The sequence below is a fragment of the Caloenas nicobarica genome, chromosome 3 (assembly GCF_036013445.1).
Source record: "Caloenas nicobarica isolate bCalNic1 chromosome 3, bCalNic1.hap1, whole genome shotgun sequence".
Classification (NCBI taxonomy): Eukaryota; Metazoa; Chordata; class Aves; order Columbiformes; family Columbidae; genus Caloenas; species Caloenas nicobarica.
The window spans coordinates 93,105,491-93,125,573 of record NC_088247.1 but is presented as its reverse complement, the minus strand read 5'-3'; the positions used below and the strand labels follow the sequence as shown (position 1 = coordinate 93,125,573).

Below are 20,083 nucleotides of genomic sequence, written 5' to 3'. Positions count from 1 at the left end.
AACATGGAAAGATGCTTCTTTTAGCTCTTGGATTATCACTCACTTGTGTGTCTCAGAAAACACAAGACCTCATAAAAGGCATCGAATATTAACATACCTGGGCTACTTTGGCCTGATTCTAAACTAGGCAGTCCATAGGAGACAACACCCTGAGAACGTGCTCAAATTTAAAACCGAATAACTATCTCAGACATGGAGCACACCAGGAGAGACAGTCTTTCAGGTAAGCAAAGATTTAATTTCTTTAGAGGGTAACAAGCATATGCTTACATAAAAATGTTAATCACCAGTGCAGATCTTAAATCACTGATGACGCATGCTTTCAGAGAAAAATTCCACCCAGTATACAAATAGTTGGATCTTCTGCAATTTCAGCTTCTGATTGGCTCTGCATCTATCCTTGTGCACTGAAGAGAGCAGTACACTAATTTCAAGGGATCGAATACAGCTACAACAAACTCTAGTCTCACAAGGACTCTTCCCACTAGGTATACATGACTAAAAATTCTAGTGGCTGCAACTGCTGATGGTGCCTGAGCACTCCCAAGCCCCTGGTTGATGGACAACACATACACTACACATGACAGCTGCACTGTCTCAGCCAGGAGTCCTGATGAGCAGGGACTGATCTACTCATAATAAACTAGTTAGAAACAGCAGCACTGGGAAATGAGAAGCAAATCAATTATCAGCACATACTTTGCGTTTCTCCCACTTGAAGCCAAATGGTTCCATACTACTCTTTAGTAGAAATACGCACCGATATGAGATATGCAATTTCCTTTAGCTATAACAAATATTTATCCTTACTCTTTTTACCTTCATGTGAGGCACAGGGAGTAAAAGATAACCAGGCTCAGATTCCATTACTACTACATTACCACCATTTGCATTTCATCCTCAACTTCACTCCCATAAGACGATTTACATCTCCAGGATGTTCTTCCCAAATCTCTCAATTTCCTTCCATTTCCCCTTTCCTACCCCTCCTCCTCCCCACCACACAAAAAAGCAGTCATGGTGCCAATGCACAGCCTCTGGTATGTGGCAGTTTCCACTCTCTGCCAAGCTATTCCACACGTTTAATTCTGAGGTGAAAAGATTTTCCTAAGATTTCGCTTCTATTTAGTCTTTGTAAACGACCCTCAAGCATAATTCTTCTCATGACATTATTTCCACATACCTCATCATGAGTCACACACAAAAAAATTCACTGCTTGACCACAAATAAAGTCATAGTCTTTACTAGAAACATGACTGATGATGAGATATGAGAATGCAAAACTCCAGGTTAGCCGATTGCATATTGAAAACACTTCTCACTTAACATACAAGTGTAGTAGGATAAATGGATCTGTAAGATAAGGAAAAAATAACACTTAGATTAACTTTTCAGAGGTGGTGGTCTCCTAATTACTTGTCGAAGACAAACAATCTTTCCACAGGTAAAAGCCTGAACGTGACCAGATTTAATAAAGCTAAAGAAATCACGTGGCTCCTCAGTTTACTAAGTGTTCCCTTCTTTGCTGCTCCTTGTGGAAAAGAACAAGAGATGAAGACAAAGAAAAAAAATGTTTCTAATAGTATTAACTGGACTGCTGTGTTGGGCATGCCTTAATCTTCAATTCTAGAAGAAGCTGAACAAGGTAGAAGCTCTAACAAGTGAAATAAGGAGTAACCAGGCCAATTTCAAAAGTTGTTAGCTCCCAGTCAGGGACAGAGAGCAGCTGAGATGAGATTTGAGAGCTTTACACTGAACTTTTGGTTAGATTTAAAATTCTCAATGGGATGAGAGTAATCCCGCTCTGGGCATGGCCACCACTCCTCTCTCACTTCCAGAGTGGAGGATCTCTTGGGACTCTTGATGCATCTAAAACATGCCCAGGGGAGACCTAACAGCTATAGGAACAGCATGAAAACCAGAAGATTGATTAACAGTAGCAAGCCCCATTGTGGAAGCTCACACAGAAGCAATATTCCAGCACTGGTCCCTCCCAGCCTGAAGCATCTTGACTGTTGATCTCAAAGTTGCAGAAGCTGTAGTAAAATCCGTGGTGCAATACATAGACTTTTAATGATTTGCTATTCAACTTCAGCTCTCTAGAAATTGCCATCAATTGCAGAAAAGCTTTTTGAGAACAGGTTGACCTGCCATGAGTGACTCAAATATTTATGTCCATCTGGAAAAACGCCCAACCAGTCAAAGTTCCAGCATGGATTAAATGGAAGTGACTGGTCAGCTCCTAGAGACACCTCTGAATAAGCAGCACTCTTCAACAGCCTCCTGGCAGGAGGTACCCGTAGCCAGTAAACAGTTGCAACCTCTGCTGACGGGACCATTTAGAGGTTCAACTGGAAACAGGCAACCAAAAATTCTCTAAAAACCAGTCACTGAGGTTTGCTGTAAGACATGCAGACACATCAGTTACTTATGAAGCTTTGTGGAGTTGCAATGATTTCTCAAGATGAAACATTTCTAAACACTTACAGCTTCTACATGTCTGTGGAGAGGATGAACAACAGTTGGGACCCATAAACCGAGGTGCTCACAAAACTCTAGAAGGTCTCTAATGGGGTGGAGTGGAATATCGGACTTACCAAACGTTTATGTACACATGGAGACACACCAACTCCCTCACAGCTCTTTAGGAAACCTTGAACACATGGGAGTTACAGAGAGTAACATGGGCTGGCGCAACCAATGGGTTCCCTCCACTTTTTTACAGGACTGATAGTCTTGAAGTTGGATGTCCTTAAGCAAAACCAAATAGCTACATAAATTACCTGCAGAAAGGCTGGAAAAGCAAAGATGCTATTCAGGCTGAAACAAGAACGCAGCATTCACTTCAGAGCAGGTGATTCTCCTTATATAAAGCTCTGAAATTAGGCAAATATGATTCATGTTTGGTTTGTAGCTTCCAGGCATAGAGTTACTAAGTGTCTTTGTTGTTAAATAAATACAGACACCAAGCTCAAGATGCACTATCACTAAGCTGTTAGATTATTTGTTCTACTGAATTATGCATTACCTTTTCTAAGTATGCGACTTTTCTAATGCAAGTGCCCCACAAAGCCCCAAATTCCAACATGTCTATTTGCCATATGGACAAGCTTCTCCAACTGTCTGGCTCCTCATGGAAATTCTATTTGTTTTCCTATTGATTTTATTATGTTTAACAGCATACTAAATCATTCCCGAGGTTGACAAGTTTCTGGAAAATTGATATATGCTGTCTAAAACTGCCTGAGGCGGGAATAAAACTAAAACAAATGGCTTCTTTTAAACTCTTCATTTGCATTACTACAGCCAGGCATACAAGTGCCATCTTGTTTGGTAGAAGAATCCTTCTCCTTTGTGTAACATCTAAAGCACAGGAAATCTTTAGAAGATCATCTTATGGGTCTGCATGTTGGAGGAAGGTGATTGCAAAATACCAGACTATTTTAAGTGTGGGTGGGACTAAAAAAGCAGATTGTCAGCTAAGATCAATGGGCTGGATTCTGTTGTGGAGAGGTGGAACGGTGAGTAAATGCCTTGGAATCTACAGCTTAAGGCAAAAGTACATTTTTTTAGTGAGACTTAAATACTCATATTTAATTCTTCCCCTGAGAAGACTGTACTTTGAAGCATTTAAGTAAGATCAGGATGAAGCAAGGATAGTTTTTGTTTGTTTTAAATCTTGGAGGCATCACCACTAAGCACTGCAAAATTTGTTCTGAAGACTGGACTGCATCGTGAAGAGCATCTCAAATGGGAAACAGCACCCAGCCAGTAGTTTTTACTTTGTTCAGAAACTCAAGGGGGAGGCAAATTAGCGAAAACAGTCTTGATGCTTTGACAACAGAAATCTGAAAGTCACGAGAGTTCAAGAGGAAGTGAATAAGACGACAGAATTTTAACATCTCCAGACAAAGATCTGACAAAAACTGAGAAGGTCATAGGAACATATTCATCCTTTTTAGACCTTCACTAGGCTGGTATAACGGCTGTGTTCTGGCAAAGAAAGAAAAATATTTCTGTGGGAAGTAGTTAAGACATTGAATTAGCTGACAAATAATGGGATTACATTTGCAGAGCTGCAGACAATTAAGATATTGATAGTCATAAGCTTCTCGTTTTGGTGGCATAAAAAAATTCAAAAGACAGATGACATTTTCCGATAGTCCCTGTGATGCCACAGAATAAGGTTCTGAATTCTGCTATGGAGAAACCAAACTAGCTCACGAATACATAAATTGATTTGTAGGTCAGTCCTCTGAGTAAGCAAGAAGCCTCCTGGGAATTAACAGTGAGAAAAACAGTTCCAAGGAGACGTCTTTCATTTAGAGACTTTTATGAGCATCCAAAAGATAGATACAAAAAAGCAGAGGATGCTACAGTCCTTGCGTTTTTAAAGATTTAAAAAATGAATTTCAAACAAACAGAATAGTTAAAAAAATATACTCTTCAACTTAGGCATTGAAATGAGCTTCAGGAAAAGTTCAAGTTTATCTCCTTCTTAGAGAAGGCCAAGCAAATTCAGTTCATTTGCTAATTCTTAGATACTGTAAAGATCATACATTAAACCCAACAGAACTTAGATAATTCTGCTGATGGAGCTAGCAGAAAATACTGCAGCAGCATCAGCAAATGCATCACTTGCAGAAGAAAAAAATCTCAGCTTGCTTGCTTTGCATCTTTGTTTTCAAAGACAGTAACATGGTATCACAGCTTCTAATTTCATACCAACAAAATCTACTTCACAGAAGTACGACAGGAATATTTCAAAAAGCCAGAGAAACATGATTGCAATCTGTGCTCACTTTTGTGTCATAGGAAATGGTCTTTTTTAGTTTAGTAGACAGAATGCAGTGAAGCTAGTAAGATCTGTCTCCTTTCCCCCCCCGCCCCGGCTAAACAATTCCATAATCTCCAAAATACACTGTCTACAGCTAGCTCTTGATTTTGAAAATTAAAGCAGAGGTGGGTGATTAAGTGATGCCAACCTTTTCCTAACTAACATATAGTCCCTGCGCCAACAGTTATTTGGACATTTGTAGTTAGAAATCTTGTAATCCAAGATGTTTGACACTTGCTATAGGTGTTATCTGTGCTCATCTGTTAAAGACAGGAGCTTCTGCCAGCTTACAGGTGAGCTTGATGGCTTCAATGGAAGAAATACCCAATACACCAAAAATTCCCTGGAAAAGCCACATACATGTGCTGTTGCTGGAGGTTCTTCTGCCACTACACCTTTGCCTGTCCTTTGCAAACTTGGCCAAATTGATAATCCCTTTGAAACACCATCAAAACAAAAAGCCTGTAGGTGGAAGAAAAAAATCTCACATGCTAGGCACTCCTAGCAGGAAGCAATGAGCGTTCTTATTGAAACAGAAGTCTAGAAAAGCTTTGCAAACATCTACAAACAGAAAAAAGGTTTTTATGGAGAATAAATCATGCCTTCATGAGCATAGTGTGGGAAGACAAGTGTTGAAAAATTGTTCATCACTCAAAACAAGCATAAAAATACATTATATCAAAGATGGAAAAAAAAAATACGTCAGGTTAAAGGAGTCCAAGACATACTAGAACTATTTTATTAAATCAGGAACAGCATCAGGCCATGGGCTGTAGTTCAGTGTTAAAGCTCAGGAAAGTGGGTACTATTCAAAATGTCAGACAAGTGCATCCTCACAAGCTGCATCCTTAAGCTGAAGTGTTACTGATGGAGCCCATGTTGGAAGGAAAGAGAACTAGGACTGTTAAATCACTTGTAGAACCAACACACTGAGAAAAGATGGCCAGAAATGTTTTTATTTTGCACAAGTGCAGAACAACATAAATGTCTTTTTGATACCTTTGAGCACAGTTCCTTAAACTCCAAGGTACATTTGACTGCGTTAATCAATGATAACTGAATAAGCAATAATAAGACAGGTAAACAGACTTCCTAATAATGTTGCTTAAATAAATTAAAGCTACGTATCTCTGAACTACTAACAATATTAGCAGATGCTCTTTTTTCAGCCTACTTTTGAAGTAACGTCATCACCACCTAACTTACAAAGATCCTTTTCTTCTACAACTAGGTACCCTCTTTTAGAGTCTCAACCAGAAAACAGGCAAATTGAATGGCTGTTTTTTGAAGGGGGGCAGTAGATGTGTCTGCTCATGCAGTACTGACTAAAGATCGAGACAGCAAGTCCTGCACAGACAGAACAGATAAGAAATCTGTCTGACAGTCCACTGGAATTTCATTTGCTCTGCAGACAAAATAACAAGGTTGCTTGGAGGTAATCCAATAAACTGTTCCAACAATTATTAACAGAAAAGATTCAAGAAATGTGGAAAAACTGTTAAAAAAAAAAAAGTTGAAGGTTTCAAGATTCATTCATTTTCAACACTCATTAAATGCCTGAATCACCAGAACCTTGCTGACATGAACCTTTAAAATGAAGGCTCAATCATAAGAACCTTCTCATAAAACGCGAATAAGATCCAACGTTATCCTCAACCGAGGAATATCGACGTTAAGCACTTTAACTTCCACTCTTTCTCCAGGACCTAACCCCAGACTTCTTCTTTTCTTCACTTTAGAAAGTTTTGCTTCTGTTATGTTTCGTACTGGAATCAAGCCTGCTTTTCCCACACCAATATCAACAAAAACTCCAAATGGTGTCGCATTTTCCACTTTTCCAGTCAGAACAGTACCAACACTTAAGTCTTCAAGGCAGACTATGCTTCTCTTGAAGTCAGGTTTATCAAAATCTGTTATAAGAAACAAGAAACAAAAATAAGACAATGGAGAAAAAGCTTGCATTATATTCTAAGGGTTGTTTCTAGTTGATTGTTTCTAATTAAGAAGTCATCCCAAAGTAGCATTAAGGTCCCAAGTACAGCTTCATTACATTTTAAAAATTAAGATCCATCTGCGATAAACAACTAATTTCTTATATTTTATGAATCACGTTAAAAAAACAATTAATGGAGTACTAAATATAGAGAACTCTGTGGTATGAAACTACCATGAGAGGATCAGAAGCCTGTAGTATTTTATTAATAGCTAGTGATGGAAAGATTCTTTAAATCTTCTTAGAGCTAGGGAGAAAAGACCTGAGGTGGCTCTTACTTGAGCTACAGAAATTACATGTAAAATTCTATTCTTATACAAATTTGTAGGCAAGAAAGTGAATTCTCAGTCTCATCACATACTAAAGAGAAAAGTCAACAGTGCACTGTTCTTAGGCTTGCTGTTCACCTGCACCACGACATCACACAATCAACTGCTTCCCAGCACACCACATGATCAGCTGCTTCTTTGCACTGACAACGTAAAAATCACACACATGTGATTATGAGCGGGTAATATCCCAATATATTAAAGTTGCCATTTGCATTTAAGGGCACATATATTTCTTTTAAACTCTCTTATTACTTGCTTACCACTTTCTGCTCCCGCAGAAACCCCTTCTGAGCCATCTTGAGAACTTCCTTTCAGCCTTTTCCTACTCCTGTTTTACCTTTTCCAAGATACAATGGGACTGAGATTTTCCACAGAGAGCATCACCAAACCAGGATTGCGACCATTTTACTATATTTATCTTTGAGAAATAAAATACAGCCTGAGCAACTTCATAGCTAAAATGCACTGCAAATCAGTCTATAACTTCACCAGGCTGTGCATCAGAACCCAAACGAATACACAAGCTGGCCAGTGGATCAATGGGCTTTGAATGACATCGAATTTTCTGAAGGAATCAAATTTACAGAAGGAATGTACCTAATTGCTCAAGTCCAAAATGGTTAATCCTTTTGTAACATTATATTGTGCAGTAGCACTTCAACGGAAAACAGCAACTAAACAGCCACTGAGAGCAACAACTGGAAGAAGAATCAGAGGAAGGATGGGAATCTTTTTAAATGTTTGCAAGCCTGTTTTTTTAATTCATTACAGTTCCTCGATTAGCTGTTCAACTCTAACGTTAAGATGACGATTTATTGCGAGAAATGCCTTGCAAGAGCTTGGCTAGAAAAATACTTTTAAAATAATATGATAAAAATATTCTTTTCCTTTCTCCAAATAATTCTTCCCTTTTTCCTTTGTACTAAAATCATTCAAGAAAAATAAACAACATCAAATTTCAATTATATTTAAGAGGGTACTTAGGAAAGCTACTCCTTGTCTGTAATTCCCTAACATCACATCTCTACTGTTGGAAAAAACAAGGGAATTGAATCTTAAACCAAGACTACTTTTTGAATCAGGGTAGAGTACAAACCATTCGATCTGCCTGAGCCCTGTTAGATGTGATGTGTTTCCTCACTGACAGTCACTAGTGGGGTTGCAAATACAATGAATTACAGCTATACAAGGCTACTAGGCTGTCTACTCTAGCCAGAGTCTGTCTAGAGTAATACTGAATATACTGGATGAGATGAATATGACTATTTCCACTGAAGAATTTATTTTGCTTTTATACCTTCTTATGCTAATAGTCTATTCTAGTGTAATTTAGATGTGAGACCACCAGAACAAACAGAGACATAGAAAATACTCATTTTCAAGATCACTAGTGAGAAATAATTATAAAATCTGCAAGGAAACTACTAATAAATCAAAAAAAAAAAAAAAAAGAGGGACTTTTTTTTAAGCATAAGTTTATTCTTTGTTATTACAACTCTGCATCTTTGCTGCCTACCTTTATCTCTTGCTGTTACAAGACAATCCATCTGTTTTGTTAAACAAGAGCATCTCCAGATGTTTTACTTTATTGCTTACCTCATCTTTCTTCTCCACCTCAAACTGTTCAGCACTACTGCAAAGTTTTAACCAAGGTAGGTCATGAGCCATGTGCTCCAACTACACTTGTCTCCAGGAACTAGTGCAATAAAAGAGTAAAAGTACACGTGACTACGCTACTGCCCCACAGACCTTTACTACTACTGTTTCAGCTTGGTCTCAGCTTCCCCTCTGGGATGGAGAGCCACCACAGACTTAGTCAGTATAGAGTCAACATATTGAAACTATTTATTTTGTTAACAGCCATACAACTGCCCTTCCTATGGTTGAAAATACCATGATTTAAGAAAGAATTCACATTCCTTACCTGACTATGACATAGCCTTTACCTTGCCTGAGAAAAGAAATGGAGTTACATGTCCATGTGTGATGGATGCACCATGAAAATCTACTACTGACTTCAGAAGAAGAAAACGTGCTGTTTTAAAACTGCTATGCAGAACAATCAAACTGAGATTGCAAACTTCACAACAAGGGTTTACCTGTTCGGATGTCAAAGCCTTCGGGCTGAGTCAGACCATCGATGATCAGCTGCAGCGTGTGCACTGTCGTATTTAGCCTTTTGGCTGTGCCTTCCAGTCCCTCCTTTTGAATTACTGCATTTACTTTTTGCTGCATATCTGGTTTTCCTATGTCATTTGCGTTTCCTCCAATGAGAGATAAAAACCTGTGAGGTTCAAACAAAGATACAGAGAGATTTGTAACATCCTTCAGTGGGAACCCTTGCTACATTTAGGGGTTTTAATTAGTTTTGCATTGATGCATGAACAAAACTTCCAATTAAAAAAAAATATGAACAGCGAACAGTTTCCCAAGTTCATATCCTCTCAACTCATCACTGATCCAAGACAAACATGGAAATTTAGAGTCTATCTGTACTTATGTATCTCCTGGAACAGGTTACAAAACTAGATGCAAAATTTCAACATGTAAATCACTTCTCGGACTGATGATTTATGTCATACTAACAACTGAATCTGATTTTGACTGAAAGATTTATCTTACCGTGATAGTTCCCTGGAAATATGTGAGAGTGCTACAATACTATCATTTTTATTGTCACTCTCATTCAAATTAAAATGAATGGCAATTTAGTAAAACAACAATAAACATTTAAAATATTACATTAATACAAATAATCTTTAACTGAAACTAAGAATAAGAAAAACTTTACATAAAATACTTCTCTTGCGTACGAACTTCAAGGTTAAGAGCAATTAGTTTTTCAGCAGCTAAGGAATGATCAAGTCAAAGTAGTCACACAACACAAACACCGTTTTCCTTCCCTATTGTCTCACACACACATATTACAGATTGATACAAATTTGGACTGACATCTAATAAGGCTGAAAAGAAATACTAATACTTTAAAATAAGCATGTCTTGATCTGAGATATATTTTTTTAAAATAAATTATATAGTCAATAAAAAACCCAAACCACACTGAGATTTTTAGTTCATCAATGTTGGCACATATGCTGAGAAGCACAGAGAACAGATGACAAAAATTCACATGCAGACCCTACTCCTTATTATCAGTACTGATGCCTGAGACATTGTTTATTTATCACTGAATAAATGTCCTTATTTTACTGAAGGACTCAAAAAGGTAAAACAACTCTTTAATGGATATAAACCAATGAAAATGAGGATGGAGCTCATAGAAGCTGAGCCACAGTGTACTACATAAAGTAATTTGCCCTTTTCTCAATAGACACTTCAGTTAGCTGTCCTGGTGCCCTGCTCTGCATCTCACCATGAATAAGCCTCTTCCACCCTGCTTTATCATGTCCCTTATTGTTGGAGGGAGAGACATAGTTTTTTGCATGTTTTTCACCACAGCAGACAGGTAGAATTATTGTCCCTGTCCTCCAGAGTCCAAGTAAATGTTCCTTCTAAATTCCTTAAAAAAAAAAAAAAAAGCCTCATTCCTGTCCTTACTCTGCTTCACAACAGGTGTGAACTACAAGCTGTAACAGAAGTGCTGACCTGCAGGTTCATGCCCTGTGCTTGGGAGTGGTGGGAGACATTCCAACTCTGTAAGGAGGGAAAAGCCCTGGTACTCATCCTCCTTTTTTCCCCTTCAAAAATACATGCTGTGCTTTTATCAAAACCTGAGGCTAGCATTCCTTTTGGCAGGACCCACAGTGTTTTGGTTTTTTTTCTGTTCTGTTTTTTTGGTTGTTTTTTTTTTTTTTTGGTTTTTAACCTGAAGAACCCAACTGACATTATTTCAGGTGGTGAGTGATAAAGTTATATGCACTGAAATACAAAATTAAATTTCTTTTTTGTGAAAATATAAATTCAAGTAACATAATTAAAACAATATCCAATTGTCAATAAATGACAAAATTAATCTTTGAGCGCAACGGCAAATCCGCACAGAACCATAGCATCATTTAGGTTGGAAAAGACCTTTAAGATCAACCACTAACCTAGAACTGCAACCTCCATGTCTCTGATCACCACATCTACAAGTCTTTTAAACATCTCCAGGGATGGTGACTCAAGCACTTCCAATGCCTGACAACTCTTTCCGTGAAGAATTTTTTCCTAATATCCGATCTAAACCTCCCCTGGCACAACTTGAGGCCATTTCCCCTTGTCCTATCACTTGCTACTTGGGAAAAGAGACCAACCCCCTCCATGCTGCAACCTCCTTTCAGGTAGTTGTAGACAGCGATAAGGTCTCCCCTCAGCCTCCTTTTCTCCAGGCTAAACAGCCCTAGGTCCCTCAGCCGCTCCTCATCAGACTTGTGCTCCAGGCCCCTCACCAGCCTTGTAACTCCCCTCTGAACTCTCTCTAGTATTTCAATGTCTTTCCTGTAGTGAGGGGCCCAAAACTAAACACAGAATTTAAGGTGTGGCCTCACCAGTGACGAGTACAGGGGCACAATCACTTCTCTAGTCCTGCTGGCCACACTATTCCTGACACAAGCCAGGATGCTGTTGGCCTTCTTGGCCACCTGGGCACACTGCTGGCTCATGTTCGGCCGGCCATCAATCAACACCCGAGATCCTTTTCTGCCAGGCAGCTTTCCAGCCACTCTTCCCTCAGCCTGTAGCACTGTCTGGGGTTGTTGTGACCCAAGTGCAGGACTCAGCACTTGGTCTTGTTAAACCTCATACAACTGGCCTCAGCCCAATGATCCAGCTGGTCCAGATCCCTCTGTATGGCCTTCCTACCCTCCAGCAGATCAACACTCCCACCCAATTTGGTGTTGTCTGCAAACTTACTGACAGTGCACTCAATCCCTTCATCCAGATCATTGATAAGGAGATTAAACAGAACCGGCCCCAATACTGAGCCCTGGGGAACACCACTGTGACTGGCCACCAACTGGATTTGGCTCCGTTCACCACAACTCTTTGGGCCTGGCCATCTAGCCAGTTTTTTATCCAATGAAGAGTACACCCATCCAAGTCATTAGTGGTCAGTTTCTCAAGGAGAATGCTGCGGGAAACAGAAAGTCTAGGCACACAACATCCACAGCCTTTCCCTCATCCACTAAGCAGGTCACCTTGTCATAGATCAGTTTACTCAAGTAGCACCTGCATTTCTTAAACCCATGCTGACTGGGCCTGATCACTTTGCTGTCCTGTAAATGCCACACGATGGCACTCAAGATTATCTGCTCCAAAACCTTCCCTGGCAATGAGGTCAGACTGACAGGGTCTATAGCTCCCCAGATCCTCCTTCTGGCCCTTCTTGTAGACGGACATCACATTTGCTAACCTCCAGTCAAATGGGACCTCCCTGGTTAGCCAGGACAGCTGAGAAATAATGGAATGTGGTTTGGTCATCACCTCTGCCCGTTCCTTCAGCACCCTTGGATGTATCCCATCTGGCCGCATAGAGTTACGTGTGTCCAAGTGGTGTAGCAGGTCACCAACAATTTCCTCTTGGAGTATTGGGGCTTCATTCTGCTCCCCATCCCTGTCTTCTGGCTCAGGAGGCTGGGTACCTGAAGCACAACTGGTTTTACTATTAAAGACTGCGGCAAAGAAGGCATTTAGTACCTCAGTCTTTTCCTCATCCATTGTGACTATGTTTCCTCCTGCATCCAATAAAGGATGGAGATTTTCCTCAGCCCTCCTTCTGTTGCTAATGCATTTATAGAAACATTTTAAATTATCTTTTACTCTTTTGTCTTCACTCCAAAATGTCCACTAATATCACCAAAAGGACGACATCCATTACAACTGGCTGTCAGAACTTCCACTTTTTCACTTAATTCAAGTGCAAGCATGGCAATTAAAGTGTACTGTTAGCTGAAACACATATATTTGGAGTTAATAGTTAGAAATATAACTTTCACATTAATTTTCTTACTGCATACACATCTGTCATGTGGCAATATATGAAGACAAAAAAATAAAATTAATCAGGATTCAGTGGATGATGCTGTTCTCAGGATTTACTGAATTTTGTTTTGATTGACTGCATTTCAACTTTTAACATCACTGTTTAAAGTAGTTTGAGGTAGTTTGTAAACCAAGTAAATATCAAAACAGATGCAAAATTGTTCACAATATTAAATACCTTGTTTTCTGCAAACTAACAACATACCACTACCTTTACTCAAATATGTTGTCTAATAAGATCCTATATATGAAAAATATCAGACCTTCTACGAAACTGTTTTCTATTCATCTCAGAAGAGCACTAAAAGTGGTTGCCGTGACAATACTGAAAATACACATAGTCCAGGCTAAGTGCTTTTCACAAAACTACTGGGTGCTGCTGGCTGCTAACATTGATGGATGGACAATGCCCCACCAGAGCACTAGTGACAGGCGGCAGCTGCCCCAGCTTTGACTGACGTGCCAGATGTAACACGGCAAACCCGACCAGCCTCATGACTCAACCTTCTAAATAATGTGCTTTACCATCCACTCCTATAAGCAAGTTTGCTGACATTCACGTACTTGGCTTTATTTTACTTCAAATGGAAATTCAGCTCAAGTACCTCTAAGTAACATTTTTTTCCCCACTAGGATTTTGCAGAAGTGCATTCACTTTGTAAATCGATAACAGGGTGGGTTTCGCTGCTAATAAGTGCAACCACATGGAACAGTCACCAATGTATTAAAAAAAAAAAAGGCTGTTATGTACAAAACTGTCGACTGTGTGGATAATGCAATCAGAATGCATGGCGATACATGCAGGCTGCTGGGAAGAAAACCAGACCGAAACAGGACACAACCCAGGTGCCTGAGCCCTCAGTTACTATTCATGAAAGTTATTTCACCCCCCTTCCTCTGCCTCCCCCACTCTCCAGAAATACCAAAGAAAGTATTTATCTGATATTAAAAATGATTCCTTGTCTAAACAAGGTTAGTAGGTTTGGGCCCTGCGTTATCAGTTACAGTCATCTAAATAACTTATTTATACGGTTACTGCTCCAAAAAAAATTTTGGCTCCACCTGAAGATGATGCATAAACATGAGTCCAAATCCGAGTACACGAGAAGTCCCACTGATCTCAGAAGAATTATTAATGTTCTAAAAATCAGGCATTTGGTTACTAATATTTCAGAATTACGATGCAGGCATAATAGAACACTGTAACAAGGCTCAGCATGCACATACATATATAAGAAATAATCTTTAACAGAAACAATCTATTTTGGAAATTCTCACCTTTTTAGGTTAGGTTTTGGTAAAACTTATGTATTAAAATATTTCCAAATAAAAGAAATTTCATAGTGATTACAGACGTTGAAATCTAGTTATATATTTAATGTATCATTTTCACTCAAATGAACATAGCCTGAGGGCACTTAGAAAAAAAAAAATCAATATAAAGCACAAATCTGACTGAACAGTGACACATTACATTGATCATTTCTATTTTCAAATGTCATTGCTGAGAAAAAAGTTACATGTTTCCTTATTAAAAAAGCAACACAGCAACTTCCTTCAAGAGTTATTTCATGGTCAGAAAAAAAAGATATTGTCAGTAATAAGACTGGGTTATGACTATGGGGGGGGAGAAGAGGTTTCCCTTAATTTACATATCATGATCTTTGTAATGTTAAACTGTCTCTCTAGAATTTTTGAAATACCTCACCCAACTTGTAAATGAGAGTTCCGGCTGCACGACATAGGAACATGAATGATCTGTGCAAAAATGAAAGTTCTTCAAGTATTTTCCTGGCTGCATATGTGAACTAAATAACATGTTTCAGAAGTTGAAGTGCTAGGTTTATCCACTAGAAAGATAAAACCTAAAGAAAAGTTAACAGAAATGGAAAGGGGAAAGAAGAGATGTCTTTTCTGAAGTGAGGTCATTCTTATAAGATATACTATCCTTATTTCCTCAAATGTTGAGTGTTTGAGTGAATGGCAAACTTTCTGTTCAAGGCACATCAACTCAGATAAAAGCTGCCAGAGTCTAAGGAGAGTCTTCCAGCAGAGAGCGAGATTCAGCTAGTTTAGAGACTTTGAGTTTTATGGTTTTAAGATTTAGATGATACTCAGAGACCTCTGCATCCACCTTAGTTTTAAGAGCAATCTTCGCAGTCTTACAGGACCTGCAGAGAGTGGGCATGGCTAAATCACTGATGTTTTTGTTTAATACATAATTTCATCCTTCTTACCCAGATAAAGATAGAAAAGTAGCATAAATGTAACAAATAAGCACATCATGTTCACTTAACATACACATCTGCACAAAATTAGAGCACAGCCCTTGCAATGCTTAAAAGATAATGCAAATTTCAGTGGAATGCAAAAAACAGTCAGAAAAGAGTAAAAGTATTACCAAGGGAAGCCTTCAGTAAATTTTTAAGAAGTTACTTTAAACCCCCCCAAAAGCTTCTTATAATGGGCAGGAGTTCTAAAGCTTTGCAAGGGTTTTAGTCACAGTGATTTCTGTTTTATGTAATCATTTCCAGCAACACGACTTAAGAGCTGGGAGTACTGGATTCATTACATTAAAGCAACATGATACACCATTACATCTTGTCACAGTGCACACATGAATTAATGGTAATGCAACATAATCACTCTGAAAACAAAACAACTTCGCAGTAGCGTGTGCCTTGTCAGGTAAAATGTACATTCACGACAGCAACAAACTTCAATTATGCAGATATTTATGTTTTAGTAACATTTTAAAATGCAAAAGCAGTATTTGTATAATGCAGATGTTGACTGTTCTTGTTCTCGCTAGCGATACAGCTCCTCAATTTTCGACTACTCATGCAGATTATATATCAAACATATTTGTGCATTACTCTCTGTAATTAATTGCTGGACACAGAGAGTGAAAGTTTCAAATGTATTTCAAACTACTTACATGGTTTAGCCAAATAAGAATATTTAACCAATATGTTTTTCCTCAAACGCATAAATTACTAGTATCATAGATTATCCGACCACACACAGAAGACCAGAAAGCACTCAGTTTATGACACTTTGAACGTACACATCTAAGAAACAACAAGTTTCTAAATGAGAAAAGCAATTCAGACGCAGTTACACTGCAGCGCAGCCCCTTTGCTGCTGTACCGCTTGGCACGCTGTTGTGAGCTGTTTTCATGGCCACCAATATATCACATGGCTGAAGTGTAATGTGAGATACAAAATAGTGAAACATGATTAGTTATCCACAAAGAATTAGTACTACAATTAAAGGAGATCATTACACACAAAAAGTTCGGGTTTTTTCTTCCTTTTTTTTTTTTTTTAATAAGGCAACCAATAGGAAGTTAAATTTCAAAAATTTCAACAAATGAAAAAATACCACTTGATTCATGGGTCTAGTATTTATAATGTAATCAGAAGATAATCCTTTATGATTTCCAAGTTCTTCTAATCATTCTTGTTAACTGTGTATTTTACATCATAATAAAGTTTTAAAATGTCTTTATCGGATAGCAATTAGCAGTGAAAGCCTTTTCTGCTCTTCTGTTTATTGACAAGATAGCTTTCAAAAATGTGTCCTCTAAAAATCCAGCTACTAAGTTAATAGTCAGACCTGCAAATGAACTGGCCTTCTAAAGAGATTAATATGAACTGTTATTTATTTGGCTTAATGGTCCTAATCCTGCAAGTGTTCTCCTTAATTAGGGTTAGCCATTTCCTATTAGAAATAGTCATAAGGATTAACCAATTTACCAGGCTTAACTTACTTTAGGCTTTTTAAAAAGAAGTCAAAGACTACTAAAAAGCATTCATTTTCACATTACATAGCTGCAAGTACAGTCTTATTGAAGTGGACAAATATGTTTCCGATGACTTTGTAGTGAATTTAAGGAAAGGCATCCTACCACAGTAAAAACTCCTATCCTCTGTAAAATATTCACATGTAGAGTGCATTATTACATAGAATACAACATTTTATTTCCATTGCTCAAACACCATACCAAGTTAACTGCTCTATTTCCTCCCTGATTTCTCCTCCCCTTAAGCATTGCCTTGGTTGCTCAGTGACAAGGAGGGGACCTGGATGGAAGCACTCCAGGCCAGCAGAGAGCTGGAAAAGCCGTCGAAGGAGACATGTGCAGTTGCATAAAGGGCAGGAGAAGAACAACTCTTGCTTTTGGAGGTCTCTAGCTCACCAATAGTTTTCCTTCTCCATTTTCTTACGTGTCAGTGCTTGCCTTGAAAGCTAGCAAGCGCAGCTACTTGTTGCAGCTCTTCAGCAAAGCAACTGAGATGCTCCTGATCCATCCGTGTAACAGAGTGGCAGGAACACCAGAAATATTAGAAGTGATCAGTCCATCTACACTGAAATATCAAATGCTATCAACATGATGCTCATTACAGCAAAGGATTTAACTCTGACTGTTTTACTTGGGTGAAGAATAGGCTTGTGAATGAGTGCCTTGCTGAATCCTCCGGAGATTTTGAAGTCCTGCTGGGGATACCCAAGCAGCATCCTCACTGCGAGGAGTGAGATATGAATCTTAACTGCAAGTCACTCTGCTCAGTATCTCAAAAACTTCTCTTGAGGCATAACCGACCACAGTGAGCAGTACTGTTCTCTACCAGGCAAGGTCCTAAGCCTGGGTAATTACCCAGGGAAGATCCCCACCCGCCTTATGCTAAATCACAACTTTACATCTTTTATAAATATTGGTAAATATTTCTAAGCTAGACTGACATACAACCTGCCCGCCAGATGCTGCAATTTGTGAGCAGCAAATACATGTTCTGAGCACCAATCTTTAGCAAAGAACGTTTTTACAAGATTTAAACAAACAAACAAACGACTAAATGTTAAGATTCAGTCATATGAAACCAACTGCACCCAGCAGACTGATACAACAAAGAAAAAATATTGCATTTTCTTTCCAGCATTTTGGTTCACAAGCATAACCTCGTTGTAACTTCTTGGGACTTCCTAGACTTTTTCTTGGTTTTCCTAGCAGTTATTTTACAACATGTACCAAGAAATCGGATATGCTCTACATGTTGTATTAATTGTATGTAGAAGATTCTGCCACTATAAACTGCTTTTCACATACAGACTCTTCTGAAACTTAAAACATAGCTCTGGTTTGCAGGAAAATACACTGCCTACAAAGGTGGGGTTTTTTTATTTATTTAACTTTTAGGAAATTCAGAACCATAATATTTAGAAGTGTTCATAAGCTGCACATGACAAAGCCAAGCTTTGACAGTGTGGAAACCATGAACAAAAATGTTTTGGTCATCTGCAGAGTGTGTTAAATCACCAGTAGGATGTTTTCCAATCATTTTACAGAAATTGTACAGATTTTAAGTTAAGATGTTTTAATGCCATAAATCAATCATACCAGCACCATTTGTGCCACCGTAGTAAAGATTACATCAGTGTTTCCATTATAAACCCCCTATTTTTCAGGGGTTTCTAATTCAGCCATAAAAATTGGCTCCAGTCTAAAGCTTGGCAACCAGACTTACCACTTGGGAGCAATTCTTTTAACCTTTTTTTTTTTAATGGATTGGCCTTTCAAGCTACAAAATAGTTCAGAAAAATAAAATTAGTGGTTTCAAATTTTGGTGAACTTCTATCCCTCAAAAACATTGTTTTAAAAACTGATAATTTTGTATGTCATAAATCTGTAATGTGGACTGCTGCTTTTGGGTATTTTGGATAGAAGCAGTGGATAAAAATCACCCGCTTATTTTGTTTAAAAATAAATGTAACTTCCCATGAAAACTTTTAATCCAATAAAATTTTCACAAATGACTTTCTCATGGCAAGATGTGGAAGAAATTACATAAGGAAGCCTTTATGTCTCATTTATGCTGCACCTATTCCACTCATTTTGATTTCTGTGGTGAGAGGTATGTAATACTGTATTTTGATGCCTTGAATCAAATCTGCTCATCGTCTTCAAGACAATGATTCTGCTCTTTGGTAGCACAGATCCACCTGTGAGCCTGACATGGTCCCTGACAAAGTTCTTTCAAGCACAGAAAAAGAAGAAATACCCTGAAAGTGGCAAAGAAACAGAACTCCTTTAAAACGTATTTTTTAAAAAAATCTCTGTATTAAATACTGATTCTAACCTGCTTCTAACAGTCTCAGTTTTTCTCATGCACATTAATTTAAATTATAAAAAATTATCAATTAGGTTTTATATCTAGTTTAGTGTTAACATGTTAAAAAGTCCTTTGAATGTTGGCTGATTTCAGTAAGACATCCCCAATCAACAACACGAACATGATTTCATCTTCAGGCTCCCAGAAGATCCCTCAAAAACACAGGCTCAGCAACAGGGAATTACAAGCCCAGTCCCACGCACCGCCTATCAAAGGCAGCAAAACTCATCAACGGTCCCAATAAGCTTTGGACTGAATTCTCCATGCAGTCTGAATTCCTAGTAGAATTTTTTTCTTAATTCATATTTAGGCAGCAAATTGGTTTGGAAAGTTGTTTCCATAAGTTCTGAGAAGCTTAACAGCTCATACTTTTTTGTTGAGAAGTCATTTAAAAGATATAATCATTGCTAAATTATAGCATTAGTTGTGTGAGGGAAGGATGTCTGGTTTATACTTAGCCCTTATGTCACCAGTGTCAATTTTTAATACTACATTTCTTGGCTTTTGTCAGTTTGCTGCAGAGCTATGTTTTTCTTTTCTTCAAACAGCTATTTGCAATGAAAAAACATTAGACATATTTGGCCCCTTCCTCACATCATTTTGTGATGTCAAGCTAGTGCATATTAATATAATCTATACATAAAATATAATCTATACATAAAAGTTATCTACCTTCAGATTTAACAAGCTTTCAAGGAAACTATCTTTTGATTATAAAGAAAAGAAAAATACTGTTGAACACAGAGCACTTTGAGACTTTTTAC

The 20,083-nt window shown here is 38.2% G+C and overlaps 1 protein-coding gene across 2 annotated transcripts in view; it reads right to left on the bottom strand.

Annotated features, from left to right (window-relative positions):
* Positions 1–5,786: 5,786 nt before the first annotated feature.
* The window catches only part of SRBD1 (S1 RNA binding domain 1), a 134,604-nt gene continuing 120,307 nt past the window's right edge, over positions 5,787–20,083 (bottom strand). For both annotated transcript variants that reach the window (XM_065631093.1, XM_065631094.1), the window contains exons 22-23: positions 9,263–9,447; positions 5,787–6,748 (exon numbers count right to left, since the gene is read on the bottom strand). In XM_065631093.1, coding sequence (XP_065487165.1) covers positions 6,459–6,748; positions 9,263–9,447 — 475 coding nt within the window. In that variant the 3' untranslated portion in view covers positions 5,787–6,458. The remainder of the gene's footprint in view (positions 6,749–9,262; positions 9,448–20,083) is intronic.